The 20798-nt window shown below is 43.2% G+C and overlaps 1 protein-coding gene across 1 annotated transcript; it reads right to left on the bottom strand.

Moving 5' to 3' along the window:
* Positions 1 to 1310: 1310 nt before the first annotated feature.
* Positions 1311 to 2816, bottom strand: LOC136476873 (wall-associated receptor kinase 3-like). The gene is given in 2 exon segments (XM_066474844.1): positions 1311 to 2380; positions 2382 to 2816. Coding segments are annotated over 2 exon segments (1014 nt in total). The 5' UTR covers positions 2505 to 2816; the 3' UTR covers positions 1311 to 1489.
* Positions 2817 to 20798: the final 17982 nt, after the last annotated feature.

The following is a 20798-nucleotide window of genomic DNA, read 5'->3' as shown; positions in this document are numbered from 1 at the left end:
ACTGTATCTTTTGTAGTACTCACTTTTCAATGCGTGTTAACACTTCTGTATTTGTTATTAGCAAGGTACATACCAATTTCAATCCAATCTGATCGTGTATTTTGAGGCAAGAACGCAGGTTTGCTTATTGTGAAATTTGCATAAATCAGAATGCCGGTGTGTGAATTGAACCAAATGGCTGACACTCTGCCTGATCCGGTGATACCTCGGGTGTCTAAATCCGAAACATAAATCCAAGCAGAAAGAGGCACGGGACGAAAAGGGGGCAGCGTCTCTGAATGTCTTGACCTCTCCATCATTTATTTATTTAAGTTGTAGCCATTGTGGCTGCATGCTCTATGGGCAAACTCAATTTGATCCATAAATTTCTTTTGAATAAAATAAAATATGCGCAGAGCGTTTTTTTTTTTTTGCAATAAAGATGTTAAACGCTTGAACTGCTTATGCGTAGTTCCCTTTTCTTTGAGATCCGCAAGACACCTGACCACACATACAGTAATGTTTAATAATCGGTGGAGAACGCTGACTTCAGTGAAACTGTTTAGTAATAATCTAAAAAAACTCTATTGCCCTTGAGGCTTTGTCGTTTCTCTGTTCTCTTCCCATGCGAGTTTGTTCTGTCTTAGCTCGTACTGCCTTAGCCCCGTTCGGTTAGCCTGGAACGGGCCGTTCCGGGCCACGAACCATTCCGTGCTAGTACAAATTATCGAAGGAAACTATTCGGCTGGGAATCATTCATCCCATGCAACCGAGCAAGGCCTTAGTCATTTGAGGGAAAGTTGTGTCTTATTACTAGTTGTACTTTAGCGCACCATGCTTCTCTTGTAAATTGCATTAGGTGAATTTATTTTCTAACGAAACTATGGCGAAACTCTGGCCATTCTTTTGGGAAAAAACATAATCCTCAAAAAGTAACACAGTTGTTTTGAAGGCACGATGACACACGGTAGGCACACCTGGCTCATGATAAATTATGTATTCATGTCCCCTTCCAATTTCAGGGCTTGTTCGATTGTTCTTTGCTGCTTGAGTTCATCCAGTGTTTTCAATCCTGAGGATGATGGACTGGGGTGCCATAACTTCACGGCGGGATTTATTTTATTTACCCACTGCAGATTTTATTCTTAGATTTTCTTCTACCAGTGTCCAAAATTTCCACATCTCTCTTGATCTGCATCACATCATTGCAACCACACATAGCCTAGAGAGAACAGTTTATTAGTTGCATTCTCTCAAAAATATAGTTGTGCAATACTCTGCTTTTAAATCTGAGTTCTTACATGCTTCCAACACATTGCAAAACAAGTCAAGTAATTTTGGCGCTCAATTATATAAAAAAAGGCAAGCACATCACTACTATCGTTTTAGTATCCATGCAAGGAACAATGCGAAATCTACATTCATTACAACCAAATGCATTACTCAAAGATTCATCGAATAGTTTTGAAGGAAACTAAGGAACTTCATAGTTGTTCATGACAAAATAAGTTCACCGAGGATAACTTGCTGATAATAATATTTCCTCTTCCATAGTGTATTGTCTGCTTGAGTCATTAGTTACCGATTCAATTGACATGTGCTGAACCTGAGTCCCATCCTCATTATTTCTCCTTTGTGTTATAATACATGGGACAAGTTTTTTCCTCACTAACAAGTTTTCAAGTGTCATATCCACTTCCCTCGTTCTAGGCCGATCTTCTCCCCTTAATTTAGTACATACCATTGCAAGTGTGGCTACTTCTTGGAGGTCTCCATCTTCCTCCTCCATGACTTGAGGATCTACTATACCTACTAAGTTGTTTGCTGCGAGCATCTTCTCAAAATATGAAACAAGATTATCGCCATCATTGGATCTGTAGATAAACGGTTTCTTTTTAGTAAGCAATTCTATAAGAAGAACGCCAAAACTAAAGACATCACTCTTGTCCGTTAGTTGGCCGGTGTAATGATACATAGGGTCTAAGTAACCCATCGTTCCTTGAATAAGAGTTGTTACTCCTGTTTGATCAATTGGAATGTACCTAGAAGCTCCAAAGTCTGATACTTTTGTTGTTAAACTATCATCAAGAAGTATATTGGGTGACTTAATATCTCTATGAAATATTGGCATCGAAGCAGCTGAATGTAGGTAAGACAAAGCTCTAGCAACTTCGAGTGCAATCCTTATTCTATCTTTCCATGATAGTGATATTGGTCCTTCCACATTTAGATGATTATAAAGGGTACCATTTGAAATGAACTCATAAACTAGCAATGGAACTTCTGTCTCAAGACAACAGCCTAAGAGTTTCACCACATTTCTATGGTTCACTTGAGAAAGAACTGCAACTTCATTTATGAATTCATTGATTTCTCTTTGTACTACTATCTTTGATTTCTTTGATTGCCACAACATGCAGATCTAGAATTCCTTTAAACACAACTCCATGCCCTCCGCCACTAATCACACGAGAGCTATCAAAATTGTTTGTTGCCTTCTCTAGCTCCCTTAAGGTAATTATCATTCTTTCACCAATGTCTGCGTTGTGTGATATTAATTGCTACAATAGTAACCCATGATTTTGGTTGAAAAACTTTTCTTTTATTTTCTTCACCTTCTGTAGTTTGATTTTACGCATTATGAAGGGTCCATCAAGTGCTAGAAGAAAAAGACTTGTACCACCACCTAACCCCATGCTCAAACCTGGCAAAAAAATACCGAAACAAATACAAATAACCACCAAACCACCAAACATACTAAGAGACTAATATTTAGATTATGAATGACTAAATAAATGTAAAATTGTAAACAAAAGTATTGAAAGAAGGTATGTCAAAAATATTGACCCCGAGTACCCTCACCGAGGCCCAAAGTGACACCCCAATAGGGGGTGGATCAGGCCGACTACTCAGAAGAAAATGGACAAGGAGTACCTCAACTATTAGGCGGACAAGGCATATGAAAGATATAATAGAAACTATCTACATCTACTGTAATCAACTAGGAAACCTACCTGTAGACTGGTTAGGACACTATTTTTAACGCTAGCTCCCTAGTATATAAGGAGGGGTAGGGAGCCTCTGATCGGGATACGAAATAGATCCTCAACCCATAGATGTATAGTTATGATTCCCTACTCGCAACCAACCCCACCGCATACCACACAAGCCACAAAGCTCCCCATATTCACTGGAAGTAATGTACCATATCATATACCTGAACTAGTATAAATCTGTCTCGTGTGTTACCCCTCTAATCTTGTACATGATACATCAGTTAATAGTTAGAGGCAAAACACGATGACAGTTAGTGCACCACGTAGCGGGGCTTTGCACGTAGATCCATCTAAATAGATCATATGTGTTTCATCAACAATGACATTGACACCTTTGTTCTAGGCACTAAGATCACCTTCAGTAGCCTAGATTTCGTCATTGATCAGCCTAGCAATCTGCATCAATGCAATCGCAAGCCGATCTAGGAAGAGGAGGACATCCCACACCGCCACCTCATGTTCCTCACTAGATTGGAGGATGACGTGAACACTAGGGCTCTAGCACTCACGCGCCACATGGATCTACACCTCTGACACAACTTCGATGCCATCGATCAAGAAGACGTCCTCAATGACGCCATCGACTTCCTGCTTCGCCGCCCTTCTTGGGGGCCCGATGCATCCGCCGAGGACTCGCCACTAGACTTCCCCAAGTTTCCCATTGGGCTCAAGAACGTGATCGCAAGCTACCAGTTGGGTGTCACTATGACTCTAGGGCTCTTACTGCTACAAGCAATCAGACGAGGGGACTTCCAGCGAAGGGCTTAATGGAGGTAGATTTAGCTGGGGCGCCTACTTATAGGTCGTGCCATGATGGTAGGTGGATCTAGTCTACCAACCCTAGTATCACAGATCGATTAATAACCACCCAGAAGTCCAAATGATTCGGATTCTCTAGGACCTAGTGTCCTTATCTTCAAAACAACTCTTCATGATGAATGTTTCCAGAGGTTGGAAGATGACATCATTGAAGCGATATGCAGAATCTATGGAACCGGGAAGACTATAGGCTCATCATGAATACCTCGGGGGCTACTATCAACAATATAGGCTCCGGATATCCTCACCAGAAAGGATAACACCCCCACCAACCGGGTGTGGACCGATCCAATAGCTAGGGAGGCTGAACCAGGTGAGGATATATCATCCATTTGGCAAACAAGGCATAGGTCAACTAGGGGATATTGGTGTATCCGAGTTCCCAGAGTTGTGCTGATCCGACTAGCCCTTGTAACAAACTAAGAAATCAACCTTATTTGAGTAGTGTTTCCTTTGTAAACCCTTACCTCCAGACTATATAAGGAGGCATAGGGTGCACCCGGTCGGCAACTCATCGATCACCATCATCATCAGCATCCCTGCACCCAGTGCACGACACACAGCAACAAAGCTCATATTCAACTAGACGTAGGGCACCCCATGCCTGAATCATTATAAACATGTATCCCAAGTACTACCCCTCTGATATGCTACACGCAATACACTGCAGACGTAAAACCATCGACAACATACATAATGTATTTGAGTTCTTAGCAACCTACCAAACCATAATCCACGTCTTCTAACTTTTCATGCAAATGCCACGGTTCATGATTTGTCCTCGTGGACATGAACAAGTGAAACTCCCCGGTGTATTTATGCAATTTCCAATAGGACACCAGTCAGGAACAATGCATTCATTAATATCTGAAATCACATAACATAATCTTATTAACTTTTTGAGGAACCACTCATTACTTGGTTGAAAAATGTATATTGTCTTTGCATGATCATAAAAAAACAAAGGAAAATAGTGAAGATGAATAAGAACCTTTGCATCCGCCAAAGATGTAAGGGTTGCCTTCGTATCCATCTAAGCACTTAGCATACGTAGCCCGCATCATTCGTGCTACAATAGCTATTGTCGCTAACACAAGCATAAGACGTCTTGTTGATTTTGGCTTCCTCACATGTAATGTTCCGTGCAATCGCCCATTTCATCACAACTGGTGTCCTTGATTGTTCTGTGTCATCATAGAACACCGTCGAGGTGAGGTAAGTGGTGCTAAAGTTGAAGGCTGAGCTTTCCATCACTGTGATATAATTGCAAGAGTGGTTGCTCCATATTTTGGTGGTGGCGTTTAATGGGTTGAAAAAGCCTTGATAATACTGCACGCCCTTTTGGAGGTCCAATTGGCAGCACCCAGTCTTACAGGAGCATGAGCCATTCTTGGGGATATCGTCGCACGTCAACAAGCAGCCAGTTGTGTACTGCATGCATGCATACGATCAAATTGTTGTTGTAGCCACACAGCAGGATTTCATATATATATATAGCACTCTCTCCGTTCCAAATTATAAATCATTCCAAGAATCTTGGAGATTCAAAACATCTTAAATTTGACCAAAATTATATAGAAAATTACAAAGACTTATAATATCAAATAGATATACTATAAAAATATAGTTAATAAAGAATCTAACGATACTTAGTTGGTATCATAAATATTATTACATTATTGTATGAATTTGGTCAAGAGATGCTTTGACTCTCCAAGATTCTTGAAATGACTTATAATTTGGGATGGAGGGATTATTAGCTAGCTGCTAGTTTGTCAATTATTATTATGTTAAGTGTGCGTGGAACATGAAGATTACTTACACCGTTGCTGAGCATGTAGGCAAGACTGTTGCACCCGAGAACGATGACTTTGATATCCTCCGCCGATAGCACGAAGGGCATCCTGCTAATACTCACCCCCACTCGTCGTCGCTGTATATCGTGTTGTTATTCGTGGATTGGCTGAAGCACTGCCGAGAGATCCAAGTCTTTACCCAGACCTGGCTTTCCGGCACGGAGATCTTGATCACCTCCAGCTCCAGGTTACGCCCCAGGACCAGCTCCAGCTTGCTGGTAGTTGTGTGCACTTGAGATGAAACAAGCTGCTGGAGTCGATCGCGCACTGTGGTTCCAAGGCGAACGGGTATGGGACATCGATGTCGCCACACCTCGCCATCGTTGCGCAGCCGCCGGCGGGCGCGGGGGCTGGGAGCCGCCGTGACGTCTGCAGCAGCGGCGGCGAGCACCGCCCACACGGCCACCAGAAGGCACACGAGAAGAAGCCGTGACAACTCCATGGCACTTAGGCGTGCTTCCGTGGGATGGATCTCTGGTTTTTCACAGTACTGTGTGTAAGCTGTAGATAAAATATATGTAGGCCAGCAACACAGAGAAAGACCTGACGTAACTATATCAGCTTGTTCGGTTGGCTGGTTCGTATCATTGCTGGTTCGTGAAGAAGTACTGCTGGCTGGTTTGTGTGAGAGAAAAATATTGTTCCGGCTGAAAATTTACTATCGTTTACGACAAGCCACAGCCAAACCAACAGGCTTTTTTTTTTTTGACGCACGGCATATATGTACGGAAAGCGTGCACTGACTTTATTTTTTCAGTTTTACAGTACTATTTTTTTTGTCATAATTAATAAAGTCTACCGTGCGATGGTTGGTTGGCCGGCGCCCGTGCAGCACCCGCACCGCTTGATGATGTTCTGCTGGTTCTTTCCGTAGGCCAGTTTTTCCGTGTGGGCCACACCATTGGGCATAAGAGCAAGTATAATAAGGCTTAGTGAGCAGGCTGCACCATGTTACACGTCATCAAAATCCTAAGTGGAGCAGTGAGAAGATAAGAGAGAGAAGGAAGCGGGCACAGTTCATGAAGCGCCCGGCTGAATCACGTGTTACGAGATAGAAACACATGCTCTCAGCCCGGTGCCGGTGATAACTTGGCGCTTGCTTGACCCATGTCCCAACATCCTGATCCCGTGCGCCGATACTGCCCCCCAGCTCCCACGCCTGAAGGGCCACACGGGATACTAGACCGCACTAGATTGTGTATATACACGCACACATTAAATGCTCACTCTATGTTGAACCAACCTAATAGCCGGTTAATGGTTAGCCTATTATATCAGTTAGCTACAGTATTAGCTTTATATGACGTGGCAATGTCATACAGCCGACTGCCGGCTAAGTTATTAACCATGCTCTAAGAGCATAGTTAATAACCTAGCCAGCAGTAGGCTGTAAGCCAATACCATGTCATTTACAGCAAGCTATTAAGTCTGCTAGTATTATGGGTTAGCTATTTAACTAGCTGCAGTAGAGATGGTAAGTATTTAATGTTCCCATCACGCTCGTATTCAACCTGTTAGTATTATGGCTTCTCGCTCGTATGCGGCCTGGGAGAGGAACTTTTTTTCATACCTGCGCTTCAGCCAGGCGAGAAGGGGAAGCGCCCACTCCACAATCTCTCTCCAACGTGGCCCTTTTTCTGTTGACATGGACTTCTTTTCGCCGGCTAATACATGTTGCTATACTTGCTCTAGTAAACATACATGGATGGCATCACAGCTAGCCCATTAAAAGGTTTCCACGCGGTCGGTGCTGCCCGGCCGTACGTAGGGCTGCATCACGTACGTGTGCAGAAAATTTTGTTTCCATCGTTCCGTGCTTGCGTTTGCATGTGCATGCTTTCCATTGCAGTAGCTCTCAAAGACCTGGTGTCATCGAACGTTTCTTGAGTCCCGACCAAGACTTTTGCACCGCATCACTGCAAGCACTTCCATCCAACCATTGATTCACCGATCACGTCTGCAAAATTCTTTAATTTCCACCTACGAACACCCCGGTAGAAAAATACATTGACCCCGGCGGCCCAGCACCAATGACAGCCCGACACAGCTAAATTTAATTGACAGTCCAGTTTGTGAAAGCATAGCAGGCCTACACACCAACAGCCCAAGGGAGGAAGCCAAAAGTCACGTTCTGTACCGCTAGCTTGCCGCAGAAATTAACATTTGACCATTCTTCTCCCATCTCTCGTCGTCCGACCTTCCAAACGTCTACGTCGGCGCGTCGGCGCTCTCGTCGCCGTTCCGTGATCACAGCCGCCGCTCGGTGTTGACAGCAACGACGGACGGGCGGACGGCCGCCGCCGCGGCTACTCTCTGCGTCTACGTTGATTCAGTCCTGCTCAAGTAAGGAATATCCCCCTAAAATCAACGTGAGATGCTTGCAGCTTATGGCTTTTTATCTTTTTCAGCAAAAGGCAATTTGCTTCCATTCCAATAGTTTCTTTTTGTCGCATTATGTTATCGCCTTTTGCTTCTTGTTGGAATGCAGCCAATTTGCTTGCAAGAAATTTGCTTGTACCTAGGATAACATAACCACTATTGTAAATAGTTTCTTTTTGTCATTATGTTATCGCTATATTTATCCCTATATTAATGCTTACTATTTGCAGTAGATTATTCTTTTTATGCATGGTGTTAGATTATTGTCAACTATAATTATGGCTCTATGCTCTAAGTCTAGGCCGACCCCAGCGACAATTTATCCTAGATTCGCCCCTCTAACTAACAATTAGTTTAATTTTAGTCCTAATTCATATTAACAACTAGTCTTATTCCATCCAAACAAGGTCTAAACCTAAGGAAAGATGTAGTACTTGTACTTGGGAGTTGGGACTTAGGAGGGAATTGCTTGCTCCTTGAGTGGCCCCCACTCCAATCCTAAAGGACCCCACCTAGACGAATAACTGTCAATATAACTCTCTATCTCAATTTTCAGCATATGCAAAGTATTATTGGGACTAAAAATTGAACTCGCATGGTAATTAATTCCCTCTACAAACTCCTGTCTCTAATTCCTATATACCCCTTCCCGGCACTTTCAGAAACATAGCCTCCCCTTTTCTGTTTGCTGGAGTATCTTAGAGCATGTATAATGGTGGGTTGACCCAATGAGACCACGTACGCTGCGGCAGGATGCAACATGAGTCAATTCCATTCGATCTCGGTTGACTCTTCCTGTGGGTCAATCAAATAAAAAAATTGTTTTGCTCTCCTGAGCAAGACGCATGCTGCACGAGCGACCTGGTGCTTTCTGTCCCTTCCCTCCTCCTCTTTTTTTCTGCATGAATACTATTTTAATTGGTATGAATCGACTCGTGTTTGGTGATTGGTTCCTGACACACTTCATGCATCGGTTTGCTACAGTGTCATTGCATCTGACTCATGCCAATTAAAATAATACCATGAGTCGCTTTAAGAAACACAGCCCTTATATCACCAAATTTGCACCAAGGTCGAGCCATGTCTATCTACTCTCTTGATATAAAGAATTAATTAAAAGAAACAACCATTTCTCTTTTAAGGGACAAAAATTACTACGCTAATTGAAAAAAGGAAAAGTGTAAACCATATCTTTCTCATCATTATATAACAATCTATATTATACTAAAGTCCATACCATTCAAATTTAATTGATAAATAGCTGAATTATTGATAATTATAAAGTTATAAAATCAATAGATTTTCATATCAATTTGGAAGGAAAATATCTAAATGAAGAGTGTATGTGTAAATAAAGATTAATAAATAGCTATGTTCGGAATTAAATATTATGGGAAGTTAGTAGTTTATTTTTTCCATATTAAATTGAGAAGTGAAATACCTAGTTAAAGAATCCACTTAATATAAAAATCAATTAAATAGAAAAACTTGAAACTTAAAAATAAGAAACATCAATAGTATGGTTTCCATATAAATGGAAAGAAAAACATCTCGACAAATTAGGGACCCTGAGACCGATATGGGATGAATGAAAGCTAGCATCCTATTTAATGCCGCTGACTGACCGCTGACCACAAGTGTTGGAACCTGGAAGTCTTGGCATGTTCATGAAACCAAGGGCACGCAAGGCTGACTTGGCCTCTCTGATTAGTGCAGCAAGAACGCGGTGTTTGAACAATATAGATGCATCCATGGAAACTAAGTCCATTGTTGCTTCTATGATCTGCTTTGAAGATCAAATTGTTCTTATTTAACCATGTGTTCTTTTGAAATGTCAGGATACAGCAAAAACTGAAAGGTACCGGATGGTCTTTTGCGTTGCTTGTCTTTATGTCAGTAACTGATTGTCTGTTCGGTTAAAATGAGTAGACCTTAACTATATGCTGTTCTAACTTTATTAACTATATATCTTTTGTAGTACTCACTTTTCAATGCGTGTTAACACGTCTGTATTTGTTATTAACAAGGTCCATACCGATTTCAATCCAATCTGGTCGTGTATTTTGAGGCAAGAACGCAAGTTTGTTTATTGTGAAATTTGCATAAATCAGAATGCCGGTGTGTGAACTGAACCAAATGGCTGACACTCTGTCTGATACGGTCATACCTCGGGGTGTCTGAATCCGAAACGTAAATCCAAACAGCTTTCTCTACCAATCTGAAGGGACTGCTGGGGTCTAATCCTGAACCCATGCAATTTTGCCACATCAGTGATCAAACGGCGCCACCCCACACGAGCATGCAACAACCGGCGGCATGCAAACAGATCAGCTGACCATGCTTTCTTCCAGGGAGCAGCAGCCACTGATGTTATCGCTGTCGGGTAAAGCCATGGCTCGGCATTGGCATATCACTACCGGGTTTTTGCCTGGCCCGACTGATATCTCCCAATCACTTCTGTCTCATGGCTCTACCTGATAGTGATTTATCATTGTTGGGTCGTGGCTCAACCCGGTATGGAAAGCCCGATCTCAATCATTGCCCGGGTCGTAGGCTTATGACCCGGCAGTGAAGCCGACGCGAGCACACCCTGCAGTGATGGTGTGTTTCTGCAGTAGTGATGGTGTCCTAAAGTCCATGAAATCGTTTTTTTCACAATACTCACCCTGTTCGTTTGGCTGTGGCTTATCGTAAACGATACTAAATTTTCAGCCGGAACAGTATTAACACACCATAAAATTGAAAAACTGAAAATAAAAAATAAACTAAAATTGATAACCATAAAATTTCAATGAAATTGATAAATAAAAATAGAAACTAAATTAGACAAAATAAAAAAAATAAAAGGGATCTCCTAGACGTTCTTAGGGAAAGAGAACGTGATCGGGAGTAGGCTGACAAAAAGTACACTTGCGGACAGGCATGTTGTCGGTGGGTGAGGGAGGGTCTTGGCGGCAGCATGGTCCGCAGTCCGGTGGTGCGCCCATCCATCCCCGGCCAGGGCGGCGGCGGCCATCATGGCCAGCAGAGCCGGCTAGGGCATGCGGAGAAGCCGGGAGCAGGGGAGGTCGCCATGGGAGGAGCAGCAGGGAGCGGCGTCGGTGTTGGTGTCTCGAGAGAGAAGACCGAGAGAGACCACGGGGTATGCACGGGAGGAGATAAGGTGCGCGGACGCGGCCTGGTGTCGCGCGGACGCGTTGGAACGCGACCGGTTGCGAGTTTTACTTTGCGTATTATGAACATTCTTGGGACATGCTCCTAGAAGAGGCCCAACTAGCACTATTGGAGTGGCATGTAAAATCGACCCACACCAAGGGGCCGCTTGTAAACTTCCGTTTGCGTATATAATGCCAAGAACACGGGGGCTCTCTCCTTTCCCACTCACCTTGAAAACCCTAATGAGTTCCCTCGCCGGACCTTCGCCCTGGACCTTCGCCCCGCAGCTTCATTCAGGGTCTTCTACCCAGGACCTCCGTCAGGGGACCTCGTCCAACCGGCCTTCGTCCGGGACCTTTGTCAACGGACCTCCGCACGAGACCCTCGTGACCCTCGCATGAAACCTCCCCCGAGTGGCCTTCTCCAGCTAGTCTTCACCAAGGAACCTTCACTACTCAACCCTATTCGGGACGCTTGTCCCAACATTGGCGCCCACCGTGTTCGACATGAATAAATTTATTTTGAAAGTGAAGGTTTGAACCTATGACAACCCTGAGGAAATAAAGGTAAGGACCTCGGGTGAAAGGGACGATCTCTTTAAACCTTCATAACTTGCGGAGGCTTTATTTTTTTTCTAAAACCTTTCCTTCTTTTTTTTCAAAAAAATTATATAAATAAACAGTAATATTGAAAGTATAGTAAAATAATAAAAAGTTAGAGCCTTGGACTCTAGTTTAAAAAACAAAATAGAGATGCGAAGGCTCCCGAATCTTCGTCTCGTGTTCTTCAAAAAACTACAGAGGCTCCAAAAGAGATGCGAAGGCTCCCGAAAAAGTTACAGAGGCTCCAAAAGAGATACGAGGACTCCCGAATCTTCGTCTCATGTTCTTTAAAAAAATACAAAGGCTCCAAAAGAGATGCAAAGGCTCCCGAGTCTTCGTCTCATGTTCTTCGAAAAATTACAGAGGCCCCAAAAGAGATGCGAGGGCTCCCGAGCCTTCGTCTCATGTTCTTTAAAAAACTACAGAGCCTCCTCAGCCTTCAGCCCGACTCTTGTTTAATAAAAGAAAAAAATGCAAAGACAATCTAACACCATGAGGCTTCGAGCCTAGTACCTTCGTGGTCCCGTAACATCTCATACTGGCTAATCAAATGACATTGTAGGGACTTGTGTTCTTTGTGTGCAGACAAATTTTTATTATAGGTTGATGAGCGAAGGCCAGCGCCGAGAGCGGGCGAAGGCGGAGGCTGGCAAGATAGCCGACGGATCCTCCGCACTGCCGAACGAGCGCTAGGTTGGGAAGGTAAGACGGCGAAACAGCCGACTGGAGCCTTCGCACCGAGAACGGTAACAGGCAGCCTCTGCACCGTGAATGGCGCCAGCATCAGTGAGACGACCGATGAGAGCCTTCGCGCCACAAATGATGGCCTGGGCTACCGGCGAAACGGCAGACAAAAGCCCCCGCATCACAAACGGCGCCAGCGGCCTCAACACCACAAGCGAAGGCCATGGTACTACGAAGCCCAATCCAAGGCCGACGCTCTATGAAGACTGTGCGAAGGCCGTGGTGCTACGAAGCCCAATCGAAGGCTGACGCTCTACGAAGACCGTGCGAAGGCCGTGGTGCTACGGAGAGAAGGTAAGAACCTCTGGGGAAGGTAAGATTTCCTTAAATCTTCATGAGTAAGCTGACAGAGTTTATAGCTTTGGTAAAACCTCACCAAGTTTTTTCAAGAAAAAAGCTGCTGAAGGTCGAACAAGCCTTCGACCATACCAACTTTATGCATAAAAAAAACTTTTTTAACAGTGCTGCCAAGCCTCCGGCTATATAAAATAATCTACTCCAAAACCTTGAGCGCAGCCCTAGAGTTTCGAACTCAAGAACTTGGTAATGAAATCGCCACAAACTAACTAGAAGACCTCGCAAGTGTTTCTGTTTTTTGTGTGCAGGTCTTTATTATTGAATGGCATTTCAACTTGGAACCTTCGTCACATCAATGCTGGAATATCGTTCGTCTCCGTCATCTGCGAAGCTGAAACCTTCGACTAACTTTTGGTTCTCTCGCGAAATTATTTCGTAAAGATCGTTAAGCAAAAGCTGAGCCTTCGCCAAAACATTTCAGGCAGAACATGGGATCCTTCGATGCTTGTCACTTGCTGGAGATAACTTTGGATAAGTGTCGGTTTCTATTCCTTCACGAAAGCCAATATGGTTTCATCGGCCTTCGTCAGTGAAGCAGAAAATTGGGATTTTTTTTAACACCAGCCATTGATCAGTTTCACCAACCTTCATCAGTAAAGCCAAAAATTGAGATTTTTCGTTGGAACATCAGCCTTCGTCAATGAAGCCAAAAATTAGGATTTTTCTTGGAGGATCAGCCTTCGATCAATTTCATCAGCCTTTGTCAGTGAAGCTGGAAATTGAGATTTTTCTCAGAGCTGCAGCCTTCGATCAGTTTCATCAAGCTTCGATCAATTTCGCCAGCATAGGCTCATGCTGTGTTTTTATGACCTATCACATCAAAGGATGGACACTCACTCCGTGAGCTACGTGCCATTTACAATAATATTTGAGTATATATTACTCGTATATATCAATCACTACCCACTTTTATATGTGTTGAAAGCATCCTGTTGCAGGAATCAAACCAACACAGGTGAATATTTCTCACCAGTTTATAAATTCTCACCAGCGATTTATCTTGTCACAATTCTGATTTAACCTTCGCCTCTTAAGGCAATTTTCAAAAATTAACCTTCGCATACAACTTGTCACCAATGTGACCAAGAAAGTTGTCACAACTCTTGCCGCACCCAGAGCATGGCCCGAAGGCTATATATGCTTGCCCATAACTGGCTAACTAAAAACATCTTTTATTGATTTTTGTTGAATCTCTTTGTTACTAACATGCAGGTCATCACCACGGTAAGCATCTCATATCCTCGAAACTAACCCTCACATAGAGCATATTTAGGTGAAATTTTTAACGAGGCAGAACTCATGAGAGACATCAAAACCAAAGTCGAAAGTGGCTAGCAATGGAGCCATGATATTCGACAACAGATTTTTTAGCGAAAAGAGGACCCTCCGTTACCCAAGCCAAAGGCTCAAGGGTATGGAACGATCTCCGCAGCGCAAAGCGCCTGACCTTGACAAAGACTTAGGCAGCCTTCAATAGTCAATAGATCTCATCAGTTATTGGCCTTCATCAGTCAGTGATCTTCATCAGTTATTGACCGTCATCAGTCAGTGGTCTTCACCTTCATCAGTAAGTGGTCTTCACCTTCATCAGTCAGTGGTCTTCATCAGTTATTGATCTTCGTCTGTCAGTGGTCTTCACCTTCATCAGTTAGTGGTCTTCATCATTTATGGGCCTTTCGTCAGTGTTATTTGCCTTCAGCGGTTCTCACTAAGTGTTCAGGCTTTGTCACATACTGTAACTACTAGAAATCCTTTCATCTATGACGTTTTGGGAATGACAATTCTGATTTTGGTCACTAAATAAGGTTAATTAATGACGATTTTACCTAGATCGTCATGGATGCTTGGTTTGGCCGTCAACCCCTTTGTTCAACTGTGACGAATCAGAAAAAATCGTCATACAAATGTTCTGAGCTTTGTCATAGAAGTGAAACTATAAAGTTTCACCGTTTAGGTCCCACTTGTCAGATGATGGTTTTCGTCATAAATGTGGGATTTATAAAAAAAAATGTGTGGTGCCTAGGAATCAAACCCGGCACCTGTAGTTCACAGCCAAGTTGTCTTACCATCAGAATACAAGTTCAGACGTGTTAAGAGATGGGAACATTTTTTTCTTATTGGATTTGTGAATCATTCATATGACCCTTCCACCGTGCCTGCGTGCTGCCACCTAGATCCAATCGGTCAGGGGCTGGGAGCAGGTGCTCCCACGGCGGACCTCTTCGTCGGGCATCTCAGTCGAACCTCTCCGGCGGCCAGCTTCGGCAGACCGTTCCAGTGGCCAGCTCCTGCTACAAGCTGATGCGGCCTAGCTGCTCCGACTATCAGCGGCTGTGGGATGCGCTAGCGGGTAGCTGCTCTGCTCCGGGGGGCACCTGCTGTGGCGTAGCTGCTTTGGCAGGTAGTTGCTGCGGCTTCTCTGCTACGGTGGGCAACTATTGCAGCCAACTTCGACGGGCATCTGCTGCTGCCTGCTCCGGCTGCCATCTCCATCAGCTGCAGCGGTGTCCAGCTACGGGTGCCTGCAGCGGCGATGAGATGGGGTGCTAGTGCGGCTACTTCAGCTACTTAGAGGTATTGTCCTCTCCCATTGCCTGCAATTCATAGCATTTCATAGTTGTTTAGACATGGCTATTTAGAGTTAATTGTTGTTACATTTAGTAGATGGACAGAACATGGATTTGTGCTACTCGGTTCAGCGATGACTTCACCGACGACGTTGATCAGTTTATGTCTTTTTGTTCGAGATAGATTCAATGCGGATGATGCTATACCTTGCCCATGTCGCAATTGTCTGAATTAGTCTTCATGGAGTCAGAAAGATGTGCATGACCATGTCTATCTCTATGGATGGTCGGCTACATATACTCGGTGGGTACACCATGGAGAAGCTTTTGATGCTGAGATTGTGGAATATGTAGAGGGTGCAAATGAACCTGATGATCTAGGTGATGTGTTGGATGTGGATGAGCCCGACAATGAAGATGATCAGGGTACGGCAGAGATGCTTGCAGACTTGTACATAGATGTACAAGAAGATGGAGAACAACCTATGTTTGTGAAAGTTCTTGAAGATGCAAAACATGCTCTTTGCTCGGGTTCTGTTTAGTCTAGGTTCTCTTTTCTAGTCAGAATGCTACATATCAAGTCATTCTATAGGATTAGCAACACATCATTCAGTGCAATATTGAAGTTATTGTCAGAGTCATTCCCTAATTGTGGCCTTCCATATCCATATGACAAAGCAAAGAAGTATCGCAAAGAATTGGGCCTTGGATATGAGTTAATCCATGTTTGTGACAATAATTGTGTGTTATTTCGGAAGGATCTTGCCAATCTGGACAACTGCCCAAAATGCAAGGAATCTAGGTCGGTAGATGCAGATGGTGCCAAACGGCTTCCTAAAAAGATTTTGAGATATTTTCCTCTTATACCCAGGCTGAAGAGGATGTTTGCAAACAAAGCAACATCTAAGGAAACCCGGTGGCACAAGGATAAGCGGGTTCCTGTGGAAAATGAAATGAGCCATCCAGCCGATGGCGAAGCCTGGAAAGACTTTGATGATGTGTATCCAAGCTTTGCTGGAGATGCAAGAAACCTAAGGCTTGGTTTAGCTATAGATGGGTTCAATCCATTCGGGAACATGAACACAACTTATAGCATGTGGCCTGTACTTGTAAAGGTATACAATCTACCTCCATGGTCATGCACCGATGCATCCAACTGCATCATGGCATTGCTCATCCTAGGACCAAAGTCTCCAAGCAAGGACTTTAACATATTCTTAAAACCTCTCATTGAGGATTTGTTAAAACTCTGGGAGGGTGTCAGAACTTATGATGCATTCACTGGTTCAAAGTTTGACCTTCGTGCTGCAGTACTATGGTGCATCCATGATTATCTAGCTTTGGGTGTATTGTCAGGGTGAATTACTAAAGGTTACTATGGATGTATTTATTGCAATAGAGATCCATTGTCAAGGAGTCTTAGGAAAAAGATATGTTACATTGGACACCGTCGCTACCTTCTAAAAACTCATAAGTGGCAAAGAAGCTTGGCCTTTGATGGACACCGAGAAAACCGAGTTGAGCCACAAAAGTTGAGTATGGATGAGACATTAGAGTGTCTAGAGAAGGTAAAAGATGTTAGTCCTAGTAAGCCTGATGGTAGCAAGAAAAGGAAGCGTGGACAGAAGGACGATGAGCCAAAATTGTTTAGCCGAAAGTCCGCTCTATGGAAACTACCTTATTGGAAACACTTGAAGCTGCCACATAATCTTGATGTGATGCATATAGAGAAGAATATATGTGATGCCCTTCTGGGCATAATACTCCATCTTGAGGGCAAGAATAAGGATACAGTTAATGCGAGACTTGATTTGTAGGATATGGGCATACGACCTGAGTTGCATTTAGAACAAGATGATGGCAATTCAGTTTCCATGCCAGCAGCATGGTATGCCATGGAGAGAGAAGAAAGGGCTACATTTTGTAGATTTCTAAAAAGTATTCGGTTTCCATATGGATACACTTCCAACCTGACAAGATGCATTAGTGCAGATGGTTCCAAGGTGCAAGGCCTCAAAACCCATGATTGCCATATCCTGCTCCAAAGAATTTTACCTGTCGGTCTCCGAGGACTAGTGCACAGGGACATATATGAAGCAGTTGCAGAGTTGGGTAAATTTTTTTGGGAGCTTTGCAGTAGGAAACTAAAGGTTGATGTAATCAAACGTCTAAAAGTAGAAATCCCTATGATACTATGCAAGCTGGAGAAAATATTTCCTCCTGCCTTTTTTGATGTGATGGTCCACTTGGCTGTCCACCTTCCTGATGAAGCACTCCTAAGAGGTCCTATCCAATATGGATGGATGTACTCGATCGAACACCAAATGGGCACTTTGAAGGGGTATGTGAGGAATAGGGCTAGACCTAAAGGATCCATCGCTGTGGCATACATAGCTAATGAGGCCTTGACCTTTTGCTCAAGGTACATGGAAGATGTTGTCACTAGATTTAATCGAGATGATGACAAATGGGATCAGGGAGCATCAGATGCTAACCTCTCTATCTTCCAGCATGGTGTTAAACTCTTGGGAGCCAATAGGCAGACATATCTTGAGGACAAAGAATTTGACAAGTTTGTTGGTATGTGCTAAACAACTGTGAGGAGGTAGAGCCATATTTAAGGTGAGTGTTTTTTCAAAATTGTGTGTGCTAATAAACAACTATGCTAAACATGCATGACCAATACATATTGTGAACTGTGTGTGCAGCAAGTTTAGAGAAGAGTTAGAGAAAGAAGGTGGCCATGATGTTGAGAATAGGTTGGAAAAGGAATTTCCTGCTTGGTTTAGGAGTCGTATAAGTGGTTCAAGATTTATTTTTAACTTCATATGTTGTCCTACATTATTTTTTTCATATATTTCAATTTTTCACTTATTTTGTTATCTTATTAGATCAAGATGTTGTAGAAGGATAATCGTGAAGAGGTTAGTGAAGGGCTAATGCAATATCATGTCGTCCTGACCTTAGAGTGAAATTATGGGCATCATGCAGTGTGAATGGTGTTCGATACAACACTATCGACCATGAAAGATAAAGGCAGACACAAAATAGTGGTGTACTGGTGGATGGAACACATAACGGAGTGTCGACTGAATTTTATGGTCAGCTCAAAGAGATAGTTGAGTTGAGCTACAACTCCAATTTGGAATTCATTCGAATTGTGGTACTTTTTTGGTGTGGATGGTTCAGTCAAGATGGCAAAGCTAGAACCATTAGAGATGATGGCCTTTTTAGATCCATCAATATAGAGAGGTTTTGGTATAAGTCAGACCCATTTATATTAGCAACTCAATCAAAAAAGGTCTTCTATGTGTAGGACACATAGTTTGGCGAAAATTGGCGTGTTGTCCAAAAATTTGAGCATAGGAGCATGTATGATGTAGCTTGGCCTGTAGCTCCTTGGCAAGTGCCTTGGCCTCAAGCTCCTTCACAGGTGCCCTGGCCTCCTCCTTATCCATCACCAGTTTGGCATTCTCCACATGTGCTTCATCCAGCAAAAAACTGAGTTCATTCTTCTCCAGCTCTAGAGTTTCATTCTAGTTACGCAAGGCCTTAACTGCATCTCACAAATCAATAAGGATTTCGATCTGATGATCTATTGGCTTAGGATCCAACCACACTCAAAAACTGCATCCACCATCCTTGCATCCACAACAATTTAGCAAATTGTTAGATAGACTATTTCCTAGATTCAAACCACCCCATCACAATGTAAATTGAACTCACCTGATATTTGTAGCATGAATGGTACCTCCTTCCTGGATTCCCATTACTCCATGAGATCCACTTGGGAGTCTTCTAACCGCAGTAGCAGTTGATAGCCAGTGTGTACGAGTAGGGGGGATGGCGATAGGGAATTAGAGAGGAGTACGAGGACCACTCCCCAGACCGCTCCCTAGATCGCTCCATGGAGCTTCGCGATGAGCTTGAGCCAGCGGTGGTTGCCATGGGGCTCTAACCTAGTCGGTGGACTGAGGTGATCGATGGAGTGGGTGCACAGCGGTGGAGGATGGTGGTAGGTGGCATGGCGGGTGGTTGTCGGTGGTGGGGGGGCACGGCGGGTGCGGGTGCTGACCGGTGTTGAGCGGCGAGGCATCGAAGCTACTCCGACAGCGCCTGGATGATTTGGGGAATTCGGGGATTTGGGGAGGGATTGGGGGATATCAAACCGTTAGAACTAGAGGCTAACAGGGTTGGTCCACCGGGGTCAGCCCTTCATATGTCTAGACTTGGTTTAGCATGGGGTGAGGCTGACTGGTGGGTCCATGATGGTCAAATTGTGGTCAAATCCATGATTTCAGCTCATTTTGAATCTAATCTGAACCGGATTTTCAATGCAATGTTCAAGTCCTACATTAAAGTACAATAATTGTAAAACTCGTACTCTAATGTTCATCGTATGGTCCATATCAAGTGTATAAGTACACCAAGCATGTATATGAAGTTCATACGATCTTACACATCATATAGCTATGTGTGTTGATATAACCAAGCATGTATATGATCTTATATTATGAAGTGCTTAGCTATATGAAGTGCATATTAGCTATATGTGTGTGTGTGTGTTATATAGTAACAAAGCATTATGAAGTAATCCAAGCATATGCATGTCGTATATGATCTTATGAAGTGCTAATCAACTCATTCATGCACACATTGTATGTGGTCTTATGAAGTGCTAATCAACTTATTAAGTGTTTAAATTCATTCATGCACACACATTATAGTTAAGTACAATGTGTATGTGTATATAGCTACAAAAATAATAGATCATGTATGTCTCCCTATAATTTGAGACCTCAAATATTATCATCTTGCACATTTAATGTGTACACCAGAGAAGGTTTTCATCTTTCACATCTAATGAGTCTATAATTTGTCCTTGATATATCAAAGAAGGTTACAAGTACTAAAAACCAACATTGTAAACTACTATACTACCATTAAAATATCATTATATTCAAAAATACTTTGTATCCCAAACACATAGAAATTGATGTCAAATTTGTGCAAACAAATATCATTTTACACTTCAATAGTACAAACACACAAAAAGAAAAAAACATTTAGTTTTATTCTAAAAAATGCTTTCTAGCTCCCGCCTAACGCTTCTGGCGTTGGCACGCTTCTCCCCGCCCAATTTTTGGTGGCTACGAAAACCCCCTACTGCCCTCTAGCATGGCGGCTCCTAAAACAGTAGACCAGGGACAAAATAGTAACTTCACCGAGGACTATATATTTGTCAATCCCCTCCCATCGGGCCAAGACCTAGCCGCAGCCACC

This window comes from Miscanthus floridulus, chromosome 8, assembly GCF_019320115.1.
Source record: "Miscanthus floridulus cultivar M001 chromosome 8, ASM1932011v1, whole genome shotgun sequence".
Classification (NCBI taxonomy): domain Eukaryota; kingdom Viridiplantae; phylum Streptophyta; class Magnoliopsida; order Poales; family Poaceae; genus Miscanthus; species Miscanthus floridulus.
The sequence above is the reverse complement of the archived record's forward strand: the minus strand, read 5'-3'. Positions and strand labels throughout refer to the sequence as shown.